The sequence below is a fragment of the Dama dama genome, chromosome 18 (assembly GCF_033118175.1).
Source record: "Dama dama isolate Ldn47 chromosome 18, ASM3311817v1, whole genome shotgun sequence".
NCBI classification, from domain to species: domain Eukaryota; kingdom Metazoa; phylum Chordata; class Mammalia; order Artiodactyla; family Cervidae; genus Dama; species Dama dama.
This window is the reverse complement of record NC_083698.1, coordinates 114,640,540-114,666,500: the sequence shown is the minus strand read 5'-3', so window position 1 is coordinate 114,666,500 and position 25,961 is coordinate 114,640,540. Positions and strand designations below refer to the sequence as shown.

The window sequence follows — 25,961 nt, the reverse complement described above, 5'->3', positions numbered from 1 at the left end:
TGTTTTGTTTCTATTTCAATAATAAATGTTTGCTTCCAATGGGTATCTGTAATTTTCACCTATGATTTAGACTTTATACAAAAATCATATGTACCATAGAGAAGGGAAGGGACTTACCTAAAGTTTTACAGGTAGTTAACGGCATAGATGACATAAAACTGCATATTCTTTATGGAGGTGTGAAAGACCTGGTAGTACATTTGGTCAGTAGATGAGGTAGCATAGCTGTTTAGAGCATGGAAAATGGCATCAAATGCAGGTTCATGTATTAGATTCCTATTTAATTATCTTAATGATTTTGTAGAATTAACTGTGTTGTGCTGTGTTTAGCCACTCAGTCATGTCTGACTCATTGTAACTCCATGGACTATAGCCCACCAGGCTCCTCTGTCCATGTGGATTCTCCAGGCAAGAATACTGGAGTGGATTGCCATGTCCTCCTCCAAGGGATCTTCCAAACCCAGGGATTGAACCCAGGTCTCCTGCATTGTATGCAGATTCTTTACCGTCTGAGCCACCAGGGAAGCCTGTAGAATTAATTGATCCCCCATTTTTTGGTTTATCCATATGTAAAATGAGTATCAGAATAATAACTATTAGTAATAACTAAGCATGAGTTAACACACTTGAAATGTTTACAGAAGTTTCAGGCAAAAGACAGGCTTTTACTAAATACCTCTTTAAATATAATGACACCATTAATCTAAAAGGATTTACAAGATTGTATCTGAAATAAATCCTGTATAAACTACATTTTTATTCATGTATAAATACTCCAAAACTTAGAAAGTGCTATTAAAGATATATTATGTCCTGCATCATTTCAGATGAAGTAAATTTCTGTTGTGTATTCTGAACTCAGAACAATGTCACAGATTTTGTTTTCATGGGAATGTGGTATAATAAGCAAATAGAGCTACTGCTATTTCTCTTGTTCCTGCTCTGTTACCTGGCTGTATCAATGGGGAATTTCATCAACTCACTCACCATCACCTGCGGCCATCTAATGCAGCAACCGATGTACTATTTTCTGTCACCTCTCCCTCAGGGATGTCTGCTACACCTCCACGGTGGTCGCCAGGCTAATCATGGACTTGGCTGCAGCAAGAAAAAAAAAATATTTCCTATAACAACTGTTTGACCCAGCTCTTCACTGCCCACTTGCTGGCAGGTGTGGAAATATTCATCTTGGTGTCCATGGCTTTTGATCGCTATGTCGCCATTGTCAAGCCCCTGCACTACATGGTCATCATGAACAGACAGAGGTGTAACATGTTGATCGTCCTGGCCTGGGTTGTGGGTTTTTGGCATTCTACTGCTTTACTTCTCATGGTACTCAAGTTACCTTTCTGCGGCCCTAATCAGATAGATCTCTACCTATGTGATGTGAAGCCACTTTTGAAACTAGTGTGTGAAGATATTCATGTTGTTAATATCTTAGTGATTGTAAATTCAGGGATGGTGGCGGTCCTTGTTTTTCTTGTCCTATTAGTTTCTTATATAATCATATTATATAATCTTATATCATACCCCTCTGCCAGGGGAAAAAAGCTCTCTCAACCTGTAGTTCTTACATAATGGTTGTAGCTTTGTTGTTTGTTCCCTGTATCTACATTTATGTTCTACCTCCAGGTAGTGAACAAAAGGATAAGGAAATGACTGTTCTTTGCACCGTGATTGCCCCCTTGCTGAACCATCTCATCTATACCCTGAGAAACATGGAGATGAAAATAGCCACGAGGAAGCTATGGTCTAAAGTAGTACATTCAGAATTAAAGTGAGTAAGGTGATACTCATTGCACTTCTGCTCAGTGCCCACAGGATATTTATTAATTTAAATAAATGTAAAAACTATATAAGCTTTTGGAGAAGTTGGACCAAAGATGCTAGTCAATGTTATTTATATTGAAATCTGCACTTTAAAGGGTCCAACTAATTCTGAGTGCAATCACATGGATTTGAGGTATGCAGAAATGTCCTTCTGAAGCACATCTCTGATCATATCACAGCCTTCTCCAAAAATTGACTGGAACCCCATTTTCCTTGCAATAGAGTCCAACTTCCTCACTTTTTGAAATCAAATATCTTCTCAAATTTGTCCATGTTTGAGCTTACTCAGAATGGGAGAAAACGTTGCTTATTATTAGAGAAATGGACTCCAAAATTGCAATGTGATATCACCTCACACCAGTCAGAATGGCCATCATCAAAAAATCTACAAGCAATGGATGCTGGAGAAAATGTGGAAAAAAGGATACCCTCTTGCACTGCTGGTAGGAATGTAAATTGATAAGCCACTGTGGAGAACAGTGTGGAGATTTCTTAAAAATGTAAGAATAAAGCTAATATATGACTTAGCAACCCCACCTCTGGGCATATATCCTGAGAAAACCACAATTTTAAAAGACACATGTTCCCCAGTGTTCATTGCAGCACTATTTACATTAGCCAGGATATGGAATCAACTTAGATGTCCATTGACAGATGAATGGATAAAAAAAAAAAAACAACTTGTGGTACATATATGCAATGGAATATTGCTCAGAGATTAAAAAAATAAAGAACAGATTTTGGTCTAGTGAAGCAAATGAAGCTTGAGTCTGTTATTCAGAGGGAAATAAGTCAAAAAAGAGAAAGACAGATATCATATATTAACACACATATATGGAATCTAGAATCATGGTGCTGATGAAACTCTTTGCAGGGCACCAGTATTGACACAGACATAGAAAATAGACATGTAGACACAGCAGAGGAAGGAGGGGGTGGGATGAATTGAGAGAGTAGCGTTGAAACATAAGCATTCCCATGTATAAAATAAATAGTGGGAATTTGGTATATAATGTAGGGAGCTCAACCCAGTCTCTGTGACAAGCTAAAGGGGCGGGAATGGGTGGCGGGTAGGAGGGAGATTCAAGAGGGAAGGTACATATGTATACACTCAGTTCTGGATCTATTTGGTGGTGAAAGTAAAGTTTGATACTGTATAGAACAGTACTGCATAGAAACTGGAATATTAGGTCTGTTAATCAAGGTAAATTGAACGTGGTCAAACAGGTGATGACAAGAGTGAACATCAACATTTTAGGAATCAGTGAACTAAAATGGACAGGAATGGGAAAATTTAAATCAAATGACCATTATATCTATTAGTGTGGGCAAGAACACCTTTGAAGAAACAGAATGGCCAATTAAAAAAATATATATATACGTCTGCTTCATTAACTATGCTAAAGCCTTAGATTGTGTGGAGCATAAAAAGCTGTTAAAACTTCTCAAAGAGATGGGAATACTAGACCACTTTACTTGTCTCATAAGAAACCTGTATTCAGGACAATAACTAATAGTTGGAATCAGACATGGAACAATAGACTGGTTCAAAATTGGGGAAAAGGGTATGTTAAGGCTGTATATTATCTATCACCCTGTTTATTTAACAGAGTACATCATGTGAAAATGCCCAGATAGATGGATCACAAGATGGAATTAATCTTGCCAGGAGAAATATTAATAAACTCAGATATACACATGATACCACACTAATGACAGAAGGCAAAGAGGAACCAAAGAGCCTCTTATGAGGGTAAAAGAGAAGAGTGAAAAAGCTGGCTCATAACTCAACATTCAAAAAATGTAGATTGTGGCATCCAGTCCCATCACTTCATGGCAAATAGATGAGAAGAAATTGGAAAGCATGACAGATTTTACTTTCTTGGGCTCCCAGGTCACATGGACTATGACTGAAGCCATAAAATTAAAAGACAAACTTAAACAGCATATTAGAAAACAGAAACATCACTATGCCAACAAAGGACCATATAGTCAAAGCTATGGTTTTTCCTCTAGTCATGTACAGAAGTAATAGTTGTATCATAAAGAAAACTGAGCACTGAAGAATTGATGCTTTTGAACTGTGGTGCTGGAGGAGACTCTTGAGAGTCCCATGGACAGCAAGAAGATCAAACCAGTCAATCCTAAAAGAATTCAACCCTGAATATTCATTGGAAGGACTGATGCTGAAGATGAAGTTTCATCACTTTGACCACCTGATGAGAAGAGACAACTCAATGGAAAAGACCCTGATGCTGGGAAAGATTGAAGGTAGGAGGAGAAGGGGGCGACAGATGATGAGATGGTTGAATGGCATCATGGGCTCAATGTCCATGAGTTTGAGCAAACTCCGGGACATAGTGAAGGACAGGGAAACCTGGTATGCTGCACTTCATAGGTCACAAAGAGTGAGAAAGTACTTACCGACTGAACAACAATTACAACAACAACATGGATGATTCATGTTGATGTATGGCAGAAGCCAACTAAACATTGCAAAGCAATTATCCTACAATTAAAAAATAAATAAAAAGTCATTACAGCAATATAAAGTGCACTTTTCCATTAATAGGCTTGGGGTCAGGTAGACCTGGGCTTCTCCAGTGACTCAGAGATGAAAAAAAAAAAAAAAAAAATCCACCTGCAATGGGGGAGCTGCAGGAGACTTGGGTTCAATCTCTACTTTGGGAAGATCCCCTAAAGGGAACATGGCAACCCACTCCAGTATTCTTGCCTGAAGAATCCCATGGACAGAGGAGCCTGGCAGACTCAGTCCATAGGGTTGCAAAGAGTTGGACATCACAGAAGTGACTTAGCATGCTCACACACAGGTAGACCTGGGTGACTACTGTCTCTGAGTCTTAGCAATTTGCTTTAATTATATGCATCCTCTCTCTTCAAATATCTATGAAATGAGTATTATTTGCACTCCACAAATAAGTAATACTCCTTCAGCTAACACATGTGAAGTTTTAGCAGGGCATATGGCATAACAGGAACTCATGGCTGGCATTCTTTGTCTTACCTACATTTTCTTCTGATATTTCCCTTTGCTTGGATACTTTCACCCAGTTTGTTTGGACCTCTCTGTTCTCCAAACATACACTAAAATCTCATTCATATGACTTTATTTCTGTATCTCTAGTTATAATGCCTTCACCCTTATGTTTTAATATCCTTGTCTTACATATAATTCACACTCATTTTCTTATTCAAAAGATGTTGTAGATCTATCAATAGACCAGTATTTCTGATTCCTTCCCTGCTTTTGGTTGCTATCAACTGTGTATTCACTCTATTTCAAGTAATTCTATACTCCATCCTACTGTTTCTTCTTATGAACTGTGTTTTTCCAGTTTGACTAAGACAGAAGCTTATATGTTATATCTTTATTTTTGTATATGTCTCTTTTTTAGCAATGTGCCCATGCAAATTAAGAGATTAATAAACAGTTATTGAATTAAATCTGAAGACTATCTTCTTATTCAACTATGTATGCAATTTTTATATATCTTGTAATTTTACTTGGGCCATTAATAATCATGCATTAACAAGAAAATAAGTAATGTCAGAAAGACCCTGATGCTGGGAAATACTGAAGGCAGGAGGAGAAGGGGATGACAGAAGATGAGATGGTTGGATGGCATCACTGACTCAGTGACTACGAGTTTGAGCAAACTCCGGGAGATGGTCAAGGACAGGGAACCCTGGCATACTGCAGTCCACAGGGCTGCAAAGAGTTGGACATGACTGAGTAGCTGAACAAAAATGTCAGGAAGACTAAAATTTTAACAGAAATTCCCATGTGTTTATGGGAGGGAATGGAATCTAGCAAGCTCATAACCGCATATAATGTTGTTTCTTTCTCTTTGCCTTCTATCGCCACTTCTTAGGTCTCATTTCTGACACCTCCTTAGGCATGAATTAAAATTTGTGTGTTGTTTTTTTTTCTTCCCCCTGTTAATCTGTCTTGTATCACAGCCAATGACAAAAACTCGAGACACAGAGAGGAAATCCAATCTTCTGTCACGAGAAAACAAACAACCAATTTTTTTTATTATAATTTGTTTTGTTTTCTCAAGGGTCTACAAGATTTTATTGGCAAAGATATGACAATATCACATACTAAGCCCACCAAGTAGATATTTAACTAATATTGGTTACCTAGTCATTGGCTGCTCTTTCTGGAATTCACTTTCCAGGCTGCAGCACTATGCTTAACATCTTTGAAAACACCTGCCAAATAGATGCATGGCATGCAAATCTAAAAACAGGTCGCTTAAAACACATTAATGTTTGTAAATTAAATTCTATCCATTTATGTAGCAATTTGTTTAATTTTAAAACCCACTATTATAAAAATTCATTAGAGGAATTCCTTCAACAACTAATGAACACTAATTTTAAAAGGCACACTTTTGAAGGCCCCTATTGCCATAAAGTACCAGACTAGAGGAAATCCAAAGGAAAGATTGGAGGCCAAAACTAGCGGTGAGTGGTGGAGTTCTATGTGAATTCCAATTCAGTCACCATCTTCTTATTCCTCACCATTCTCTTCATCCTTGTAGCTATTTCTAGACATCCACTGAGAGGGTTAGTTTAGACACTTCTAGAGTATTCTAGTGTCTTCTTCAACAGCAGAGAGAGCACTGTGTTTATGGTATCTCATCACCTAGAGATTTCTAAAAATTTGTTATTTTATTGGGAAAATATCCTCCTGTCTCACTAATTGCATATCCATCATCTTATATATTTCTCTCTTTTTATTTGGTGAGAACATTTAAGTTTTGCTCTTAGCAAATTTTACCATTCTTTATGTTAAATCCTTAGATTTTATTCATTTTATAGCTGAAATTTTATCATCTTTTACCAACTTCTCCCTGTTTCTTACATCACCCACTGACAACCACTTCTTTAACTTATGCATATATGAGTTTAATTTTTTTTCCCCAAGTAACACATATAAGTGATACATTCCAGTATTGGGGTTACCAGACATTTGGTTCTGTCCAAATTGAACATAAGACATCTGGCCCACACTAAAAGATCCTTGAAATTTGGTTCTATCAAAAATGCCCATGAATAATTTGGTCCATGGCAAATGGTTTTGGACAGGACTGAATATTGAGGACTATTTGGCCTGGACCAAATACAGTAAGCCCTCTACATACAAACCATCAAGTTGTGACCTTTCAAAGATGTGAACGTGTGTTTGTACGTCCAGTTATGTAAAGCATGACTGAAGTTGCAGCTTGTCTTCCATCTGTGATTGCTAATGATCCTTCGCCTGTACTATCTCCCAGCCCCTCTCCCTCCTCCAAACAGTGACTCTTCTTGCCTGTTCACTAGATACCAGCCCCTGTGCGCCAGCTGTCATACTGTCCTACTGTACTTTTCAAGGCACAGTAAGTTTAAAAGTGCTATCTTTTGTTGTTGTTGTGTGTGTTTTATGTGTTATTTGTGCAAAAAGTATTTCAAACCTATTATACTATAGTACCATATAGCTGGTTGTGTCATTTGGGCACCTCAGCTAACTTTTTGACCTTATGAACAAAGTTAGACTTAAACATGTACTCTCAGAATGGAACTCATTTGCACGTAGGGGACTTACTGTAGCTATCTTATGGATATTTGGGACAGGGCAAAATGTCCTGCAAGGAGCATTTTCCTTTTCCTTTCTGACCTATTTTATTTAGCATAATGCCCTCATGTCTACCCATGTTGTCACAAATGGCAGGCTTTCTTTTTTCTCACAGATGAATAATATTTTACTATATATATGTGCACAAATTTACTCTTTTATTAAGCGATGGTCAACAGATTTTCTCCATTAGTTAGTTATTATGAATAATACTGTACAAAGTTATCATCATTGCAAATTAATATTTCTTTCTCTGAACTAAATTATCAGTTTCACAAAGCATTTTTAATTTATTAAACACCTATTAGATGAGTGCTTCACTTGAAAATACACAGAGCAATTTTATTTTACTTCACAGAACTTATTGTACATGTTATAGCATCACCAACTCAATGGACATGAGTTTGAGCAAGCTCTGGGAGTTAGTGATGGACAGGGAAGCCTGGCATGCTGCAGTCCATGGGATTGCAGAGCCAGACACGACTGAGCAACTGAACTGAAACTTTACTATAAAACATGCTATAATTTGAAAAGGGATCAGTCACAGGGAAAACAGGACTAGGAGATAAATATATCAGAGAAGAATAGAGAATTTTTCTTAGATGTGGGGGCTCCATATTCCTGTCCAGTTCATATATGGACAATAGTATTTAGAATGTTTTCACGTGCAAATGGTCCTGAGGGAGTGTACTGTGGCAGATGTGTTATGGTAACCAGGAAGCCAAGATCTTATGTCAATGAGATATGTTTATGATGTATTGGCTTTGTATCCTATATGTGGTTCTAGTAGCTGCTTTTGCTTTTAGGGTTATAGGAAATTGAAGTTCCTTGCCCAGAGACGTTGGGCCATGTGACTTGTTAGAGATTGTAGTCAGGCTCTTGAATGGAAATGGTAATTTTCTCTCTGTAGTTAACTGTGTATTAGCCTGAAAGCCTGGAAAGCAAGAATGTTCCTTGACTTCACTCTTTTTTTAGAAGGAAGGAAGACACTTGGAAGCCCCTGCTTCCTCTCCCCAGTATCGTGGCTCCATGCTCTGAATATCCTCAGGGTTGGCAAACAGCACCCTACTCCACATACACAAGTTCTTTCTAACTGGATTCTCAAGTATTGTTAGCATTTTATGTTCCCCAAGTTCCTTAACTTTCATTACAATTTTTATGGTAAATTTATAGCATGTATTATGATTTAATTTCATTCACCACAGCTACACCTAAATCTTAAGAATGGGAAGGACACAATATACTTTCATAAAGATATTTATTTTCTTCCAACTGCAAAAATTTTGCTATTGTGTTCAGACTTTCTTGAAGCTTCTTTCTTTCCTTACAATTAGTTATTTTCTAAGCTGCCTCTTATTCTGCATGCAAATATTTCTTATACATTGCAACCATCATGTTTAAAACTATACTCACCATATTTTACTTAAATCTTCAGACCTTATACTTCTTATAGCTGAAAATATATATGCTTTTACTAATCTCACACTACCCCCTCCCACCCACAACCCTGGGCAACTGCTTTTCTACTTTCTGCTTTTATGGGTTTGACTTTCCTTTTGCTGTTGTTGCTGTTTTTCTTAGATTCCACATATAACTTATATTTAAAGTTAATTATAAAAAACGTAAAGAGCCTAGAGCCTGTTCCCTAAAATCTTCTATCTTTCTCTATCTGAGCTTTCCTGGCAGCTCAGTTGGTAAGGAATCTACCTGCAATGTGGTGACACTGCTTTAATTCCTGGGTCAGAAAGATCCACTGGAGAAGGGATAGGCTAACCACTCCAGTATTCTTGGGCTTCTCTCGTGGTTCAGCTGGTAAAGAATCTGCCTGCAACGTGGGAGACCTGGATTCAATCCCTGAGTTGGGAAGATCCCCTCGGGAAGGGAATGGCTACCCAATCCAGTATTCTGGACTGGAGAATTCCATTGCCTGTATAGCCCATGGAGTCACAAAGAGTCGGACATGACTGCATGACTTTCACTTTCACTCTCAAGGTTTCTATCCGGGGTTCCCTGCTGGCTCAGATGGTAAAGAATGTGATGGCCATTCAAAAGACTTGGGTTCAGTCCCCAAGTAGGGAAGATCCCCTGGAGAAGGGAATGGCTACCCACTCCAGTATTCTTGCCTGGACAACTCCATGAACAGAGGAATTCATGGGGGCCACAAAAATTCAGACACAATTGAGTGACTAACAATTATTTTTCACTTAGTTTTCTATTTAATCCTGTTAAAACAATAATTCACTTCTATCTTCTGTTAAATTTTACCTTCCATTAAAATGATAAATTGCATTCTCTGAATAAAATAAAATACTTTGGCAAACATGCACAGTGAGCATTAATTAAAAACTAGAAATTTCTATACTTATATTTTAAAATCCATTTTATGATGAAAACAGATAGTACACACTGGGTTGACCCAGAGGGGTGGGATGTGGAGGGAGGCAGGAGAGGGGTTCAGGATGCAGAACACAGGCACACCCACGGAGAATTCAAGTCAATTAGGTCAAAACCAATACAGTGTTGTAAGGTAAAATTAATTAATTAATTAAAAATAATGGAAAAAAGGAAACAGATTGCACATATTATATGATTTTGTTTAATTAAAGTTCATTATATATATCGTCTTGATGAGCCCTCATAACAAGTGAATAACTTAAAAATTATTATTATTATTATTTTCAGTCCCATTTTACAGAAAAACATTGAGACCTAGGATTTCATCTATCTTTCCTGAAACTACAGGGCTGTAAAATCATAGAGCCAGGATTTGGATTAATGCAGTTTGAGTCCAGAGATTCTTCTATTAGTTGTTATAGTCTGCCACCCATCTTGAAGCTAGCTAATGTAAGTGCAGTTCATGAACACTGCATCAATTCCTAATGTTTCCTGAGTATTAACCCAAGTTACAGATATTTGAAATAAAAAATAAAGTGGATTAGAGGTATTTATTACTGGCTTAGCAGACTTATATAAGAGGTTTAAAACTTTTCTTATGGTATTTCTTAGCAGAACAATGTCAAATATTTGTTTACTTCTCTAATCTTTATATTTATAATATGTACACTTTAAATACACAGACCTAATTTTGTACTATTTTTGTGAGATAGAGGGATGATAACAAAAAACACTGGGAACATATCAGGCATTCTATTTCTTAAAATGAAATGACACTTAGAATTTCCATAGTTTCTCATTTAGGTAAATCACTTTTGAATTTGGATGCTAACTGCAGTGGTATAATTGGATGGATATTGTATCTCAGGAAATTAAAAGAATCATGCATTGTTTTCAGTTTCAGCTTGACTACAAGTACTTTGAGTGACAGAGGATGAGACAGTTGGATGACATCACCGACTCAATGCACAGACCTGCCTGCTTGTGTGCATGCCAAGACACTTCAGTTGTGTCCAGATCTTTGCAACCCTATGGACTATAGCCTGCCAGGCTCCTCTGTCTGTGGGATTCTCCAGTCAAGAATACTGAAGTGGGTTACCATTCCTTTCTCCAGGGGATCTTCCAGACCCAGGGGTTGAACCCACGTCTCTTATGTCTCCTGCATTGGCAAGCAATTTCTTTACCACTAGTGACCCCTGGGAAGCCCCAGTGGACATGAGTTTGAACAAACTCCGGGAGATAGTAAAGGACAGGGAAGCCCAGTGTACTGCAGTCACAAAGAGTTGGACTTGGTGACTGAACAACTTTGAGCCCTATAAACCTTCTAAGTATTTTTTTTTTCATGTTAAACTTCTATATAACCTATTCCATTAACTTACTTCACATTTCCAACAAGCTATTAGCTTGTTTTATTTTCTTTTATAACTGCTACCTTCATTCATTCATTCCTCTGGAATCCAAATAATCTTAAACCCTTGTATAGTGGTGTGTGTGTTTGTGTGTTTTCATGCTGGTGTTATGCAGGTATAGATAAAATTAGTTTTATGAGGGAATCTCACACACACACACACACACACACACACATCTCCTTCCTCAAGCATGACATGTAAACACTGAACTTTGTAATTTCCTAGAAATTAAAATAAATGAGAAAAAGAAAACTCATTTCATTTTACTAAATTTATTTCAAAATAAACTTTACAAGGGGACATGGGTTAGAATTGATAGATTTGGAGGACTAGCCCCAAGTCTAGGACCAAATGAGATTGTGACTACAATAGTGATTACTGCAGTGTTTGTGTAATGATCTTCTGGGTTGATGAACTCATGACGGTGCTGGGATCATTGCACCTGGAAAGGTCATAGATGTTTCACACCCTCTCTCTACAGGATCCCTAAATATCTCTTTTATCTGGCACTTCTAGACTTCCATATACTATACTTCTGTCAATCAAATTTATTTGAGGAGAGCTGCCCAGATGGGAGTAAAAGGATCCTCAAAAATTCACCTCCTCTCATAAAAACACCAAAATCATGAGTAATTGCAAAACAAACTGGAACCTATCATAAATCACGTCTCAGCACCGAGACCTGGCCCCACCCAACAGCCTATAGTCTCCATTGCTGGGACACCCTAGGCTGAACAACAAAATGAGTGTAAGACACAGCAGACAAGCTGTCTAAAGACTTTATGAGCCCACAGCCACCTCTAGACTTTCTATCTAGACATAGTCCTGCCCATCAGAGGTTCAAGTCCTACTTCGACCCACCAGTCATCAGGCACCTGCTCCTCCCACCAGGAAACCTCCAGGAGCCTCTAGACCCACCCACCATGGGGAAGACACCAGAGGCAAGGAAGCTACAGTCTAACAGTCCTGAGACCACTGGCTTCTAGCCCTTGGGTAATGAGATGAGAGTCCACTGCTGGGACACAAAGGACATCTTCTACAGAGGACCACTCCTCCAAGGTTGAGAATCCTCACTGACCTACTACATATAAAATTACAAACAGGAATTTAGACAAGATGAGGTGATGGAGGAATATGTTTCCAATGAAAGCACAAGATAAAACCTCAGAAGAACATGTGGAAATAGGAAACCCACCGACAAAAGAGATCATAGACAGTAAAGATAAATAACTTGGGAGGAAAATGAATGTACAGAGTGAGAAATAATAAATTTTTAACAGACAATTATAAAATATGAAGACCAGTCAAGCAGAATTAAAGAATGCAATTAAGGAAATGAAAAATACACTAGAAGCATAAAGACTAGACTGAATGAGACAAAAGAATGAATCAGTGGGTCAGAAGAAAGAGAGGTAGTAATCACTGCAGCCAAACAGAAAACAAACAAGCAAAAAATAATGAAAAGAGATAAGGACAGTTTAAGAGTCCTCTGAGACAATATCAAGCATGCTAATATTCACATTATAGGGGTCCCAGGACAAGAAGAATGAGAGAAATGGCCTGAGAAAATATCTGACATTAAAATGCTCTTTTTATTGATATCACCACTCTTACTGATGGCTTTCTGAGCCTAAGTTTGTGATATGAACAATGGAGAATGATACTTAATGTTCAAAGAAAATTTATAAATAATGTAATACTTGGCATTTACCTTTAGAGGTTAAATGGCTTATTGTTTTTCATTCTAAAGTAGTTTCATACCATAGTGTTATTGTCAATTACCACCAAAAATGCTGTGTATAAATTTGTAAATATTTAATTTAAAAAAATAGAATTTAGTTATATGTAATGGGCTTCTCAGGTGGCTGAGTGGTAAAGAATCTGCCTGCCAATGCAAGAGATGTTGGTTCATTCCTGGGTGGGGAGGATACCCTGGAGAAGGAAACGGCAATCCACTCCACTATTCTTGCCTGGAAAATCCCATGGACAGAGGAGCCTGGCAGGCTACAGTTCATGGGGTTGCAAGAGTCAGACATGACTTAGCGACTAAACTACCACCATGCATAATAAAATGGTGTGTGCATATCTATCTATCTATCCATCTATCTATCTATCTATCTATACTATTGTATATATAACTAACGTATATATGCCAATTTTTATTAAAATAGCATATATGTGTATATAGACAGAAAGATGGATATATAGTCACTCACAGTCCCTGTCTCAATAAATGGTAACTGGTATAATCATTCCACCATTTTATCATCATTGCCTGGCCATAGACTACTGCAGTTAATAACATGATCTAGAAAAAAAAAAAAAAAACTTGGTCTGAGAGGTCAGTTAGATTCCAGTTACAGGTTTTTCATTATATTTCTGTTTTGGAACATAGTCCTTTCTATTTGCTTACACACCTGTAAAATGGGGATGATAGCAGTATCTACCTCTTTATATTGTTATAGAGATTGCAGCTGAATATTAACATAATAATATTTCTATTGTGATGAAAGCTTATGAATCCATATACAATAATGAAGCCAGTAAAACTAGAATCCAATTTGGCAGAACTTTCCAAATATGCAAACACTAGTCCCAGGTTAGGTTTGTCTTTCTTTACCTGAAACCATTTCTTCTCTTCACCTTGCAGAATGTATGATTTGTAGGTTTTATTTTTTTTTTTAAATCTCATAGGTATTCTTAGCCTAAGTTACAAATAATATCCTTTTGATCCTTGCATCAGTTGAATAAATGTTAGGTTTCTCAAACATCTTATTGATCACCTGAAATCACTTTCCTACTACACAATTTCCTAATGGCATTTTTCATCTGGTCATTTCTCAAAGTATAGATTAAGGGATTTAACATGGGCGTTATCATAGTGTAGAATACAGCAACTGCTTTATCAATTGGTAAGCTAGTTGCTGGTCTCAGGTACTCAAATATGCAAGGTAAAAAGAAAAATACGACTGCTGTGATATGGGAGACACAGGTGGAGAGAGCTTTCTGTCGAGCTTCCAAACTCTGGGTTTTTAAGGAGTGCAGAATGACTGCATAGGAGCCAATCAAGAGGAGAAAGTTTAGCAGACAGATGAAACCACTGTTGGCAGCAACAAAGAGCCCTAGAGTGTGGGTATCAGTGCAGGCAAGATCGAGCAAAGGGTTCAGATCGCACATAAAGTGGTCTATGACATTAGGGCCACAGAACGGTAATTTGATGATGAAGAGAATCTGTATGGTTGCATGAAGAAAGCCTCCCACCCATGACACTCCTACTAAAAGGCCACAAACCTGCCAGTTCATGATAGTAGTATAATGCAAGGGCTTACAGATGGCCACATAGCGGTCATATGCCATCGCGGTAAGCAGAATGATGTCAGCACCTGCAAACAAATGTTCCCCAAAGATCTGCATCATGCATTCATAGAAAGGACTCGTTTTCTTTTCATAGAGTGAATCTATGATCACTTTAGGGGTATTGACACAGGAATAGCAGGCATCAATGAACGAGAGATGAGCCAGGAAATAGTACATGGGGGACTCCAATAATGAACTGGCTTTGATGGTGACCATAGTGAGCACATTCCCCACAATAGAGACAATATAGACAATCAAAAACACAACGAATATGGTTTTCTGCATCTTTGGATTCTGTGAGAGCCCCAATAGAACAAACTCTGTCACATTGTTTCTATTCTCCATGTATCTCAGGTTAAGATTAATTCATGTTACTTGAAAAAGTCACATTTCATTAACTCAACCTTGAATTCATTGTCTGTCAACGTTATAAACAGTAAATGCCTAAATTCTATTAAGTACATAAGGCTTATGAAATTTTTTTGAGATAGAAAAACTGGTCTGATCTCTTGAAGATTACTCAAAGTCTCTCCTGGGTAATGGGATTTTTATAGTATAGACATAAAGATCTTGATGCAGAGGCAGGAGTTGATCTGTGGACACTTAATTATGTAAGATGACTCTGAGCGTAAGGTGAAACAGTAGATCTTCCACATAGTGGGAGACTGAAAAGAGAGGTAGAAAATATGTGTAAGGCTATGCATGCAAAGCTAAGGAATTTTCCTTTTATTTTTAGGAAAGGGGAAATCAGAAATGGTAATTGATAATATGAGTATAAAAACAAAGAGGGACTGAAAAAGTGGAAATCACCAATATAATTCTAGAGATGTTCATGTGACTAAATGAAGTGGGCTGAGATTCTGTTTGGAGATATAAACCAGAGAAAGGAACCCCAGTACCATACTCTTTATACGTGTTGACATAAAGTAATAGGTTATTGCTGTGTGTTTTTTGTGTGCCTAGATGCCTCAGTTGTCTGACTCTTTGTGACCCTATGGACCATAGCCTGCCAGGCTCCTCTGTCCATGGGATTCTCAGGCAAGAATACTGGAGTGTGTTGCCATGCCCTCCTCCAGTGAATTTTCCTGACCCAGGGATTGAACCTGTATCTCCTGCATGGCAGGTGGATTCTTGACCACTGAACCACTGGGGAAGCCAGGGTATTGCTGATGGGAAAGTAATGAAAGAATACAGGAGCTACTGCAATAGATTTGATGAAGCATGTTGCCTAAACCCAACAACTTTATAAGAGCTAACATAATTTTAATGATAGATTGCTATATGCACGGCGTGGTAGAAACCTGTATGGGTGATATTATTTCACTGTTTTGCAAGTGAGAAGCAATGTCAGAAAATCATGATGATGATAATAATAATTGAAACTTACTGAGCAGTTACTGTGCTTTCAGTTATTGAAGACATTGAGGGTTTAATTCTTATAACAAACTTCTTAGACAGTTACTACTGTCACTTTATGCTCATTTTACACATTAAGAAATAGAAGCATAGAGAACTTAAGGATCTTGCCCAAAATCAAGCAGATAATAAAGACTTAACCATGATTAGATCTTTTTCTTCTACATTCTTAACCCATGCTCTGTATTATTATGTCATAATAAACAAGACTTAACTAGTGAACTAAATTTTATATGACCACATTGACTAAGTGCTTTAGTAAAATTTCAGGGGCAAGTATCTAGGAAGCAAATTCATCAACAGATACACAAATACCCATACATACACACAATGCACACACACAGAGCATAATATTTAACCTCAAATGTTAATAACCATGTGGTGTTGCTTTTGTGGTAGATCCATTTTATCTCTGTTTTCCTTAATCTCATTTCTTCTCTCTCCAGTTCCCTTCCAAAGCATAATCCTACAGACTCTTCTGCAAAATATGAAAAATGACAATCTCAGTGCTGAGATGTGTTGTTCTGTGAATCAGAAAGGCCAGATAAGAATCTTGCTTTTCCCCACTTTCAACTTCTTGTATCTAAGATGTGTTTCTTGGCACTTTACATCCTTTTTTTGTCTAAAATAAAGTGAGCACGGTATCCACCTCATTGGCTATAATGAGAACTGACTGAGGAAACATATCCCCCACACTGCTGAGGACAGACAAAGGAACTTCACTTATTTTTATGACTGTTTATTCACCCAGGAGTGGGAACAATTGACATTCTGAGCAATAATACAGGGAAACATCTAACCATGCAACAAACTAAGGAAGAATCATCTTCAATTTTACTTTTCACTCAGTTGTGTCCAACACTTTGTGACCCTGTGGACAGTAGCCCACAAGGCTCCTGTCTGTAGGATTCTCCAGGCAGAATACTGGACTGAGTGGATTGCCATGGCCTCTTCCATGGGATCTTCCCAACCCAGGGATCGAATCCAGGTCTGCCACATTGCAGGAGGATTTTTTACCTTCTGATCCACCAGGGAAGCCCCAAAGAAGCCACAGAGATCCATACTGTTCACAACAGTTGATCTCAAGAAAAGTTCTTCATGTTTGGGTTTCAAATAAACAGGTTATGATTTCTATCATTTAATATTCACATTATATATTTTTGTGTGGGAAAATATTTTTTGTATTTATATGTTTTTGATTCTCCTAATTGGTTTCAGTTACTAAAGGCAGTATCTTAGGATGAAAGAAAGGTATGTGGTGTTAGGGAGCTGGATTTTAAAATTTCTTAATCTCTATGAGTCCCAACATTTTCATTTGTCAAATTAGTTTAAGTATATTTACCAACTATTTCTTGAAAAATGGGGTAGAGGTAAAATGCTCTATTAGTATATTTGAGAAGTGTGGAAACATAGTGCTAACTCTGTATGAAAGCTAACAATCTTTTATAGTCTTCAGCACTGTTGAAAATCTTACCTCTTACTGCTAGAAGAACTTATGGATAATTGTGAGTGCTCAAATATAATCCCATCTTCAAGCTGACCTCCTCTTGAGATAAGTAACTTGCAGTATTTAGATAGTTCAGTTCAGTCACTTAGTTGTGTCTGACTCTTTGCAACCCCATGGACTGCAGCACACCAGGCTTCCCAGTCCATCACCAACTCTCGGAGTCATCTAAAGATATTTAGATAATTTCACATCAAATCAATGGTTGAAAAATGTCTTTTTGTAAGTCTAAATATTTTCTTCTAGCCCAAAGCCTCAAAAAGTTTTTTACAGAAAACCTTGGACTTGCATTTAGAATGGGCTTATTTGGAACACTGAGGAGAAATGATCTTCCATAGATGACTCTGGACCCATGGGCAGGAGGTAGTATATGTGGTGAAAACACATTCAAATGGCTCGCTCTACCTGTGATGAATCTCTGTCTGTAGATGTAAACAGTCAAAGAAAACATTTTAACATGTAATGCATGGATATTTAAAGAAGTTCCACTAAGGTTCAAGAAGCTTGTCTTGTAGCTTCTACTTTCCCTCCCAGGAATAAATTATATCCATTGATGGAATGGCTTTGTCTTAGAAGGTAGTATTCTGGAGAGACATACTTGAAAAACATTCATTCTTGAGTGGGGAATTGTATTCCCTGCACTTGCAACCAAAATGTGTGAGTTCCCTTTCTCTATCTGAATCAGGCTTTCTAAGAAGGCTGAATGTTATGTGAATAGTAATTATGGCATAATTCCAGCATGGGGACCTGTGATATAGTTAAACTGTGCACTCATGTCAGAGAGAGAACTTCAATTTTATTCATATTAGAATCTAGTATCTACTAGCTGAGAGCCCAAGTGGTGAGGGCACAAATTAATGGCATCAGTTTTGTTTCTTTAATTTACTTTTAATGGGAGTAGTTGCTTTACAACATCATATTACTTTCTGCTATACAGTAAAGTGAATTGGGTATGCATACACATATCCCCACTTTATTTATTTATTTACTTTTAAATTTCCTTTCCACTTAATATAGATATGCCCTTCTGAATTTCCCAATTCAGCCCACCATCCCTTCCCCTCCTTGGTATCTGTATGTTTGTTTCCATGCCTATACCTCAGTTTCAGCTACTTATTTTGCAAATAAGTTCATCTGTATTATTTTTCTAAATTACACTCATAAGCAATATTATATGATATTTGTGTTTCTCTTTCTGACATACTTCACCCTATGTGACAGTTTCTAGTTCCATCCATGCCTCTGAAAATGGCAAAAGCTCATTCCTTTTTATGGCTGAATAATATTTCATTGTAAATATGTACCACATCTTCTTTATTCATTCTTCTGTTGATGGGCTTCCATGTCCTGGGTATTGTAAATAGTGCTGCAAGAACATTGGAGTGCCTGTCTTTCAGAATTATGGTTTTCTCTGGGTATAGGCCCAAGAGTACAATTACTGTGGTAGGTCTATTTTCAGATTTTTATGCAACCAGTACACTGTTCTCCATGGTGGCTGCATCAATTTACATTCCCACCACATCCTCTCCAACACTTATTTTTTTTGTAGATTTTTAGGAGATGGCCATTCTGACTAGTATGAGGTGAAAACTCATTGTAGTTTTGATTTGCATTTCTCTAATAATTAGTGCCATTGAGCATTCTCTCATGTGTGTGTTGGCCATTTGTATGCCTTCTTTGGAAAAAATATATGTTTAGTTTTTCTGCTCATTTTTTGATAGAGTTGTTTGCTTTTTTGATATTGAGTTGCATGAGATCTTTGTGTATTTTGTAGATTAATCCTTTGACAGGTACTTCATTTGTGAACATTTTCTCCCATTTTGAGAGTTTTTGTCTTTTCATCTTATTTATGATTTCCATTGTTGTGCAAAAACTGAAGTTTAATTAGGTTTCATTTGTTTATTTTTGTTTTCATTTCCATTAATCTGGGGGGGGTGGGTGGCGGTCAAAAAAGATCTTGCTGTGATTTTTGTCAAACAATGTAATGCCTATGTTTTCCTCAAAGAGTTTTATAGAGTCCAGCTTTACATTTAGGCATTTGATCCATTTTGAGTTTATTTTTGTGTATAGTGTTAAGAAGCGTCCCGATTTCATTCTTTTACATGAAGTTCCCCAGTTTTAGCACCACTTAATGAAGAGATTCTCTTTTCTCTGTTGTGCATATTCTTGCCTGCTTTATCGTAGAGTGACTATGGTTGTGTGGGTTTAACTTTGAGCTTTCTATCATATTCTATCTATCTATATTCCTTTCTTGTGCCAGTACCATGCTGTCTTGATTACTGTAGCTTTGTAGTGTAGTCTGAAGTCAGGGAGCATGATTCTTCTTGCTCTGTTTTTCTTTCTCAAGTTTGCTTTGGCTACTCAAGGTCTTTTGTGATTCCAGACACATTGAAAATTTATTTTTTTTCTAATTCTGTGAAAAATGCCATTGGTAATTTGATAGAGATTGCATTGAATCTGAAGATTCCTTTGGGTACTATAGTTATGTTCACAATACTGATTCTTCCAATCCAAGAACATGGTATATCTCTCCATCTGTTTGTGAATCTTGATTGCTTTTATCAGTATCTTATACTTTTCCAAAAACAGTATTTTTGCCTCCTTAGGTATTTTTATTCCTAGATATTTCATTCATTTTGTTGCAGTAGTAACTGGGATTGTTTCTTTAATTTCTCTTTCTGAACTTTTGTTGTTACTGTATAGGGATACAAGAGATTTCTGTGTATTAATTTTGTACCCTTCAACTTTACCAAATGTATTGATTAGTTCTAATACTTTTCTTTTGGCATCTTGTAGATTTTCTATGTACAGTATCAAATCATCTGCAAACAGTCACAGGTTTTCTTCTTTTCCCATTTGGATACCTTTGATTTATTTTCTCTCTGACTATCATGGCTAGGACTACCAAAACTCTGTTGAATAGTAGTGGTGAGAGTGGACATCCTTGTCTTGTTAATGATCTGAGAAGAAATGTTTTCAGTTTTTCACCACTGAGAATGCTTTTTACTGCATTTTGTTTGTTTGTTTTTTGTATATGGCCTTCATTATGTTGAGGTATATTCCCTCTGTGGCCACTTTCAGGACATTTTTTATTGTAAATGATTGCTGAATTTTGTCCAAAGGTTTTTTCCTGCATCTTTGGAGATGACAATATGGTTTTTATTCTTCAATTACTTTATATGTTATATCACATTGATTGATTTCCATACAGTGAAGAATTCTTGCATTCCTCAGATAAATCCCACATGATCATGGTGTATAATCCTTTTAATGTGTTGTTGGATTTAATTTATGAGTATTTTGTTGAGGCTTTATTTAAAATTTAACAACTGGAATATAGAGTACAATGGAAAAGAGAATTTAGAGGGGGCAGACTTGTCTTATTTCCAGATGCTCTTTATCAGATTGAGTAAATTTCCCTTTCCCCACTTGGTAACATATGTTTTTTTTTTTATTCATAAATCTAAATAGAACTACAGTAGCTAGTAAACATCTATTGAAATTATCTTGCTATTCTTCTCCTTTATTCTATTAGTTTAGTGAATATAATAGTGGTAAAGAATCCACCTGCTAATGTGGGAGATACAAGAGAGGTGGGTTCAATCTCTGGGTCAGGAAGATCCCCTGAAGAAGGAAATGGCAACGCACTCCAGTATTCTTGCCTGGAAAGCTCAGTGGACAAAGGAGCCTGGAGGGCTAGAGTCCACAGGATCTCGAACAGTTGGACACCACTGAGCACACATGCACACACACACACAGTGAATATATTTGATTATTTTTCTCTATTTTCAGCAATGTTTTATTTTTGGTATAACCTATTTGGCTTCCCTGGTGGTTCATATGTATACTTTACTTATTATGTATTCCAGACACATGTGTTTTGTCATATTTATTATACATATACAAAGTATGAGGTATTTGTATACAAAATGTTATGCAAGATTGATCTTTTATACACAAACACACTTTCCCCCTAGTCTGTGAATTTACTTTAATTTTTTAAAGTCTTTCATTTTTTGGATAGTTTTATGGTTCATGCTTCTCATGTCATATCTAATAAATAGTGATCAACCTCTACATCTCTTTGCCTTTTCCTACTGTTCATGGGGTTCTCACAGCAAAAATATTGGAGTAATTAGCCATTCCCTCCTCCAGACTACCTTATCTGCCTTCTGAGAAATCTGTATGCAAGTCAAGGATCAACAGTTAGAATTGGACATGGAAAAACAGGCTGGTTTAAAATTAGCAAAGGACCATGTCAAATCTGTATATTGGTACAACTTATATGGATGTACATCATGAGAAATCTGGGCTGGACAAATCACAGACTGGAATCAAGATTGCTGGAAGAATAAAAAAATCAATAAGCTCAGATATGCAGATGATACAACTCTAATGGCAGAAAGTGAAGAGGAGCTACAGAGACTCTTGAAGGTGAAAGAGGAGAGTGAAAAAGCTGGCTTAAAACTCACCATTCAAAAAACTATGATTATGGCATCTGGTCCCACCATTTCATGGCAAATAGATGGGTAAACAATGGAAACAGTGACAGATTTTATTTTCCTGGGTTCCAAAGTCATTGTGGATGGTGACCATAGCCATGAAAATAAAAGACACTTGCTCCTTGGAAAGAAAGCTATGACAAATCTAGTCAATGTATTAAAACACTGAAGCATCACTTTGCCAACAAAAGCCCATATAGTCAAAGCTTTGGTTTTAAAGTAGTCATGTTCAGATGTGAGAGTTGGATCATAAAGTAGGCTGAAGGCCAAAGAGTCATCGCCTTCAAATTGTGGTGCTGGAAAAGACTCTTTAAAGTCCCATGAACAGCAAGGAGATCAAACCAGTCAATCCTAAAGGAAATCAACCCTGAATATTCATTGGAAGGATTGACGGGGAAGCTCTAATACTTTGGCAACCTGATACAAGAATACAACTCATTGGAAAAAAACCTGATCCTGGGAAAGATTGAAGGCAAAAAGAGAAGGGGACAGAAGAAATTGAGATAGCTAGGTAGCATCACTGACTCAGTAGAGATGAAACTGTGGAAATCTCTGGAGTTTGTCTCACTAAGGACATGGGAGCCTAGTACGCTGCAGTCCATGGAGTCGCAAAGAGTCCAACAAGACTTACCAACTGAACAACAACCTCACGATAAAAATAGTTCTTCTAGAATTTTTATGGTTTAGATTTTGCATCTAGTTCACTGACTTATTCTGCATCAATATTAGTGTATAGTGTGAAGTATTGTTGAGGTTCACTTTTTTGCAAGTGGATATCATATTGATCTGGCTTTTGTTGAAAGATCTATTATTTCCACACTGAATTTCTTTGATATCTTTGTTGGAAAATTCATACATTTAGATTTTATGAACATTCTAATATATTTAAATAGCACATAACTTGTTTTGTGGTAATTTTATACTATGTCTTGAATTTAGGTTGAATAAATCTTTTTTGGAGAGTGATTTTCTACCATGAGCTTCCAGACCAAACCAAGTCTCTAAAAGATCAGCAAGAGTAGGAAATGGATCACTTAACTCAGAAATCTGATTTTCTGTGTAGGTTACTAAATGCTTGTTATTGTAGGATTCATCTGGTGTAAAAATACAGCATTGCATTTGAATTATTTCACAAATTCCCCCTGGATATGGCCATATGTTTTCTGTAATTTAGTTTTCTTATCATGTGCTGTTGGCTTGCTCACTCAAGTCAGAGTCTTTGTGACACTGTGGACTATAGCCCACTAGACCACTCTGTCCATGGGGTTTCCCAGGCAAGAGTACTGCAGTTGGTTGCCGTTTCTTTCTCACAGAGATTCGAGAATTCAGTAAGTTTGTGGCTTGATTACTGTCATTCTAGGCCTTATATGTGAATTCTGAAAAAGTTTCCATATAGACAATTATATCTTTCCATCCTCATGAAGGCATAAAAATAGCTGTTAAATACCAGTGAAATACTGACCTCTTTGTCCATCAGGCTCATATAATGACAAAATTACTGGGGTCATAACTAAGTTAGTGCACAAATTGCCTTGAGCACAAGAGTACTTCTTCCTATCCATCCAAGTAGAAGCCAGGGTCATACATTGGTATAACTAATCATGACCTGAGATACAGGTATAATAGAAACAACATGACAGAATCTGTTCTACTGGGACTCTCACAAAATCCAAAGATGCAGAAAATCATATTTGTTGTGTTTTTGGTCATCACATTGTCTCTATGGTAGGAAATGTGCCCACTATGGTCACCATCACCACCAGCTCTTTATTAGGTTAACCTATGTACTAGTTCCTGGCCCATCTCTCTTTTGTTGATGCCTGCTACTCTTATGTAACTATTCCCAAACTGATCATATATTCACTCTATGAAAACAGAATCAGCCCTTTCAATGAATGCATAATTCAGATCTTTGGGGAACATGTATTTGCAGATGCTTATGTCATCCTGCTCACCGTGATGGCCTGTGACCTCTGTGTGGCCATCTGCAAGCCCTTGCTCACCGTGATGGCCTGTGACCTCTGTGTGGCCATCTGCAAGCCCTTGCTCACCATGATGGCCTGTGACTCTATGTGGTCATCTGGAAGCCCTTGCACTATACGACCATCATGAATTGGGGACTGTGTGGACTGCTAGTGGAAGCGACATGGATGCGAGGCTTTATTCATTCAACCCTAGAGCTCCTGTTTATCACGAGATTACCCTTCTATGGCCCTAATGCTATAGATCAAAAACAGTCTAGGACTACTCTTAAGTATTTGATGCTTTATTAAAACCAAATTCGAGCCTAGTTTTACAAGCTTGATTATTGTATATGTAGTCATAAGATTTCATCCCAGTAAAATGCATTTAAAAAAATTAAAGATATAGTGATGAAGCTTCCCTGGTAGTCCAGTGGTTAAGAATGTGACTGAAACAAAGGGGACAATATTTGACCCCAGTCCAGGAGGATTCCACATGCTGCAGGGCAACTAAGGCTGCTTGCCACACTATGGAGCCCATACCCCACAATTACTGAAGCCTAAGTGCCTAGAGCCTGTGCTCCTCAACAAGAGAAGCCATCACAGTGAGAAGCCCACACGCTATCACAAAGAGTAGTCCCAGGCTACCACAACCAGAGAAAGCCCACACGCAGAAGTAAAGTTGATAAGTAGCAAAGATTAATTAATTAAAAATAAATGCACAAAAAATAAGCAAAAAAAAAAAAAAAACAGTGATATTCAGCAGTAATATTTACAGCAATACAAAAAGCAAACACTTATATTATCTTCATTTTACAGGTGGGTAAACAAATGAAAGGAGTGCATTCCGAAACAGAAATATTGAAGAACATGTAACCAGAATGTAACTGACATCTCAGATCATGCACTTAAGTGCTGAGAGAGATGGCCAAGGCAATGATGATCGAAAGGCAGCATAACTATACTAATTAGTACTTATTGATTTAGGGACTTGATGGACTACCTATCCATTTCCCTGTCCATATACATGCATACACACATATATATGTTGTATATGTATATATATTTTTACATGTGGACACATATAAATAATATTCATACATTTAATTACTTATATAATGTACATTTATGTTCATTAACTACAAATAATTCTAACAATTATATGAAAAATATAATATATACACCCCAAATATATATATATGTATATATATATATATATATATATATAAACTTGCAATTATTTTCTCTCATTCTAAGGGTTGTCTTTTCATTTTGTTTATGGGTTCCATTGTGGTGCAAAAACTTTAAAATTTAATGAGGTTTCATTCATTTATTTTTGTTTTTATTTTCGTTACTCTAGGAGGTGGATCCAAAAAGATCTTGCTGTGGTTTATGTCAAAGAGTTTTCTGGTTATGTTTTCCTCTAAGAGTTTTATAGTGTTTGGCCTTACATTTAAGTTTTTAATCTATTTTGAGTTTATTTTTGTGTATGGTGTTAGGAAGTGTTCTAATTTCATTGTTTTATATATAACTGTCCAGTTCTCCCAGCACCACTTATTGAAGAGGCTGTTTTTTTCTCCATTATATATTCTAGCTTACTTTGTCATAAGTTAGGGGACATAGGTGCATGGGTTTCTCTCTGTGCTTTCTATTCTTTTTTCATAGATCTCTAAATGCTGGAGAGGGTGTGAAGAAAATGGAACCCCCCAACACTGTTGACAGAAAGGTAAATTTATGCAGCAGCTATGGAGACAGTATGAAGGTTCCTTCAGTTCAGTTCAGTTGCTCAGTCATGCCCAACTCTTTGTGACCCCATGAACCGCAGCACGCCAGGCCTCCCTGTCCATCACCAACTCCCAGAGTCCACCCAAACCCATGTCCATTGAGTCAGTGATGCCATCTAACCATCTCATCCTCTGTCTTCCCCTTCTCCTCCTGCCCTCAATC

The 25,961-nt window shown here is 37.2% G+C and overlaps 1 protein-coding gene across 1 annotated transcript; it reads right to left on the bottom strand.

The window, feature by feature from the left end:
• Positions 1 to 14,046: 14,046 nt before the first annotated feature.
• On the bottom strand, positions 14,047 to 14,976 carry LOC133073003 (olfactory receptor 4C13-like). The gene has a single exon (XM_061166515.1). The coding sequence runs from the start codon at positions 14,974 to 14,976 to the stop codon at positions 14,047 to 14,049; it is 930 nt and encodes a 309-aa protein (XP_061022498.1).
• Positions 14,977 to 25,961: the final 10,985 nt, after the last annotated feature.

Coding starts and splice junctions, on each gene's coding strand:
- LOC133073003 (XM_061166515.1), bottom strand. CDS start 14,976: ATGGAGAATAGAAACAATGTGACAGAGTTTGTTCTATTGGGGCTCTCA.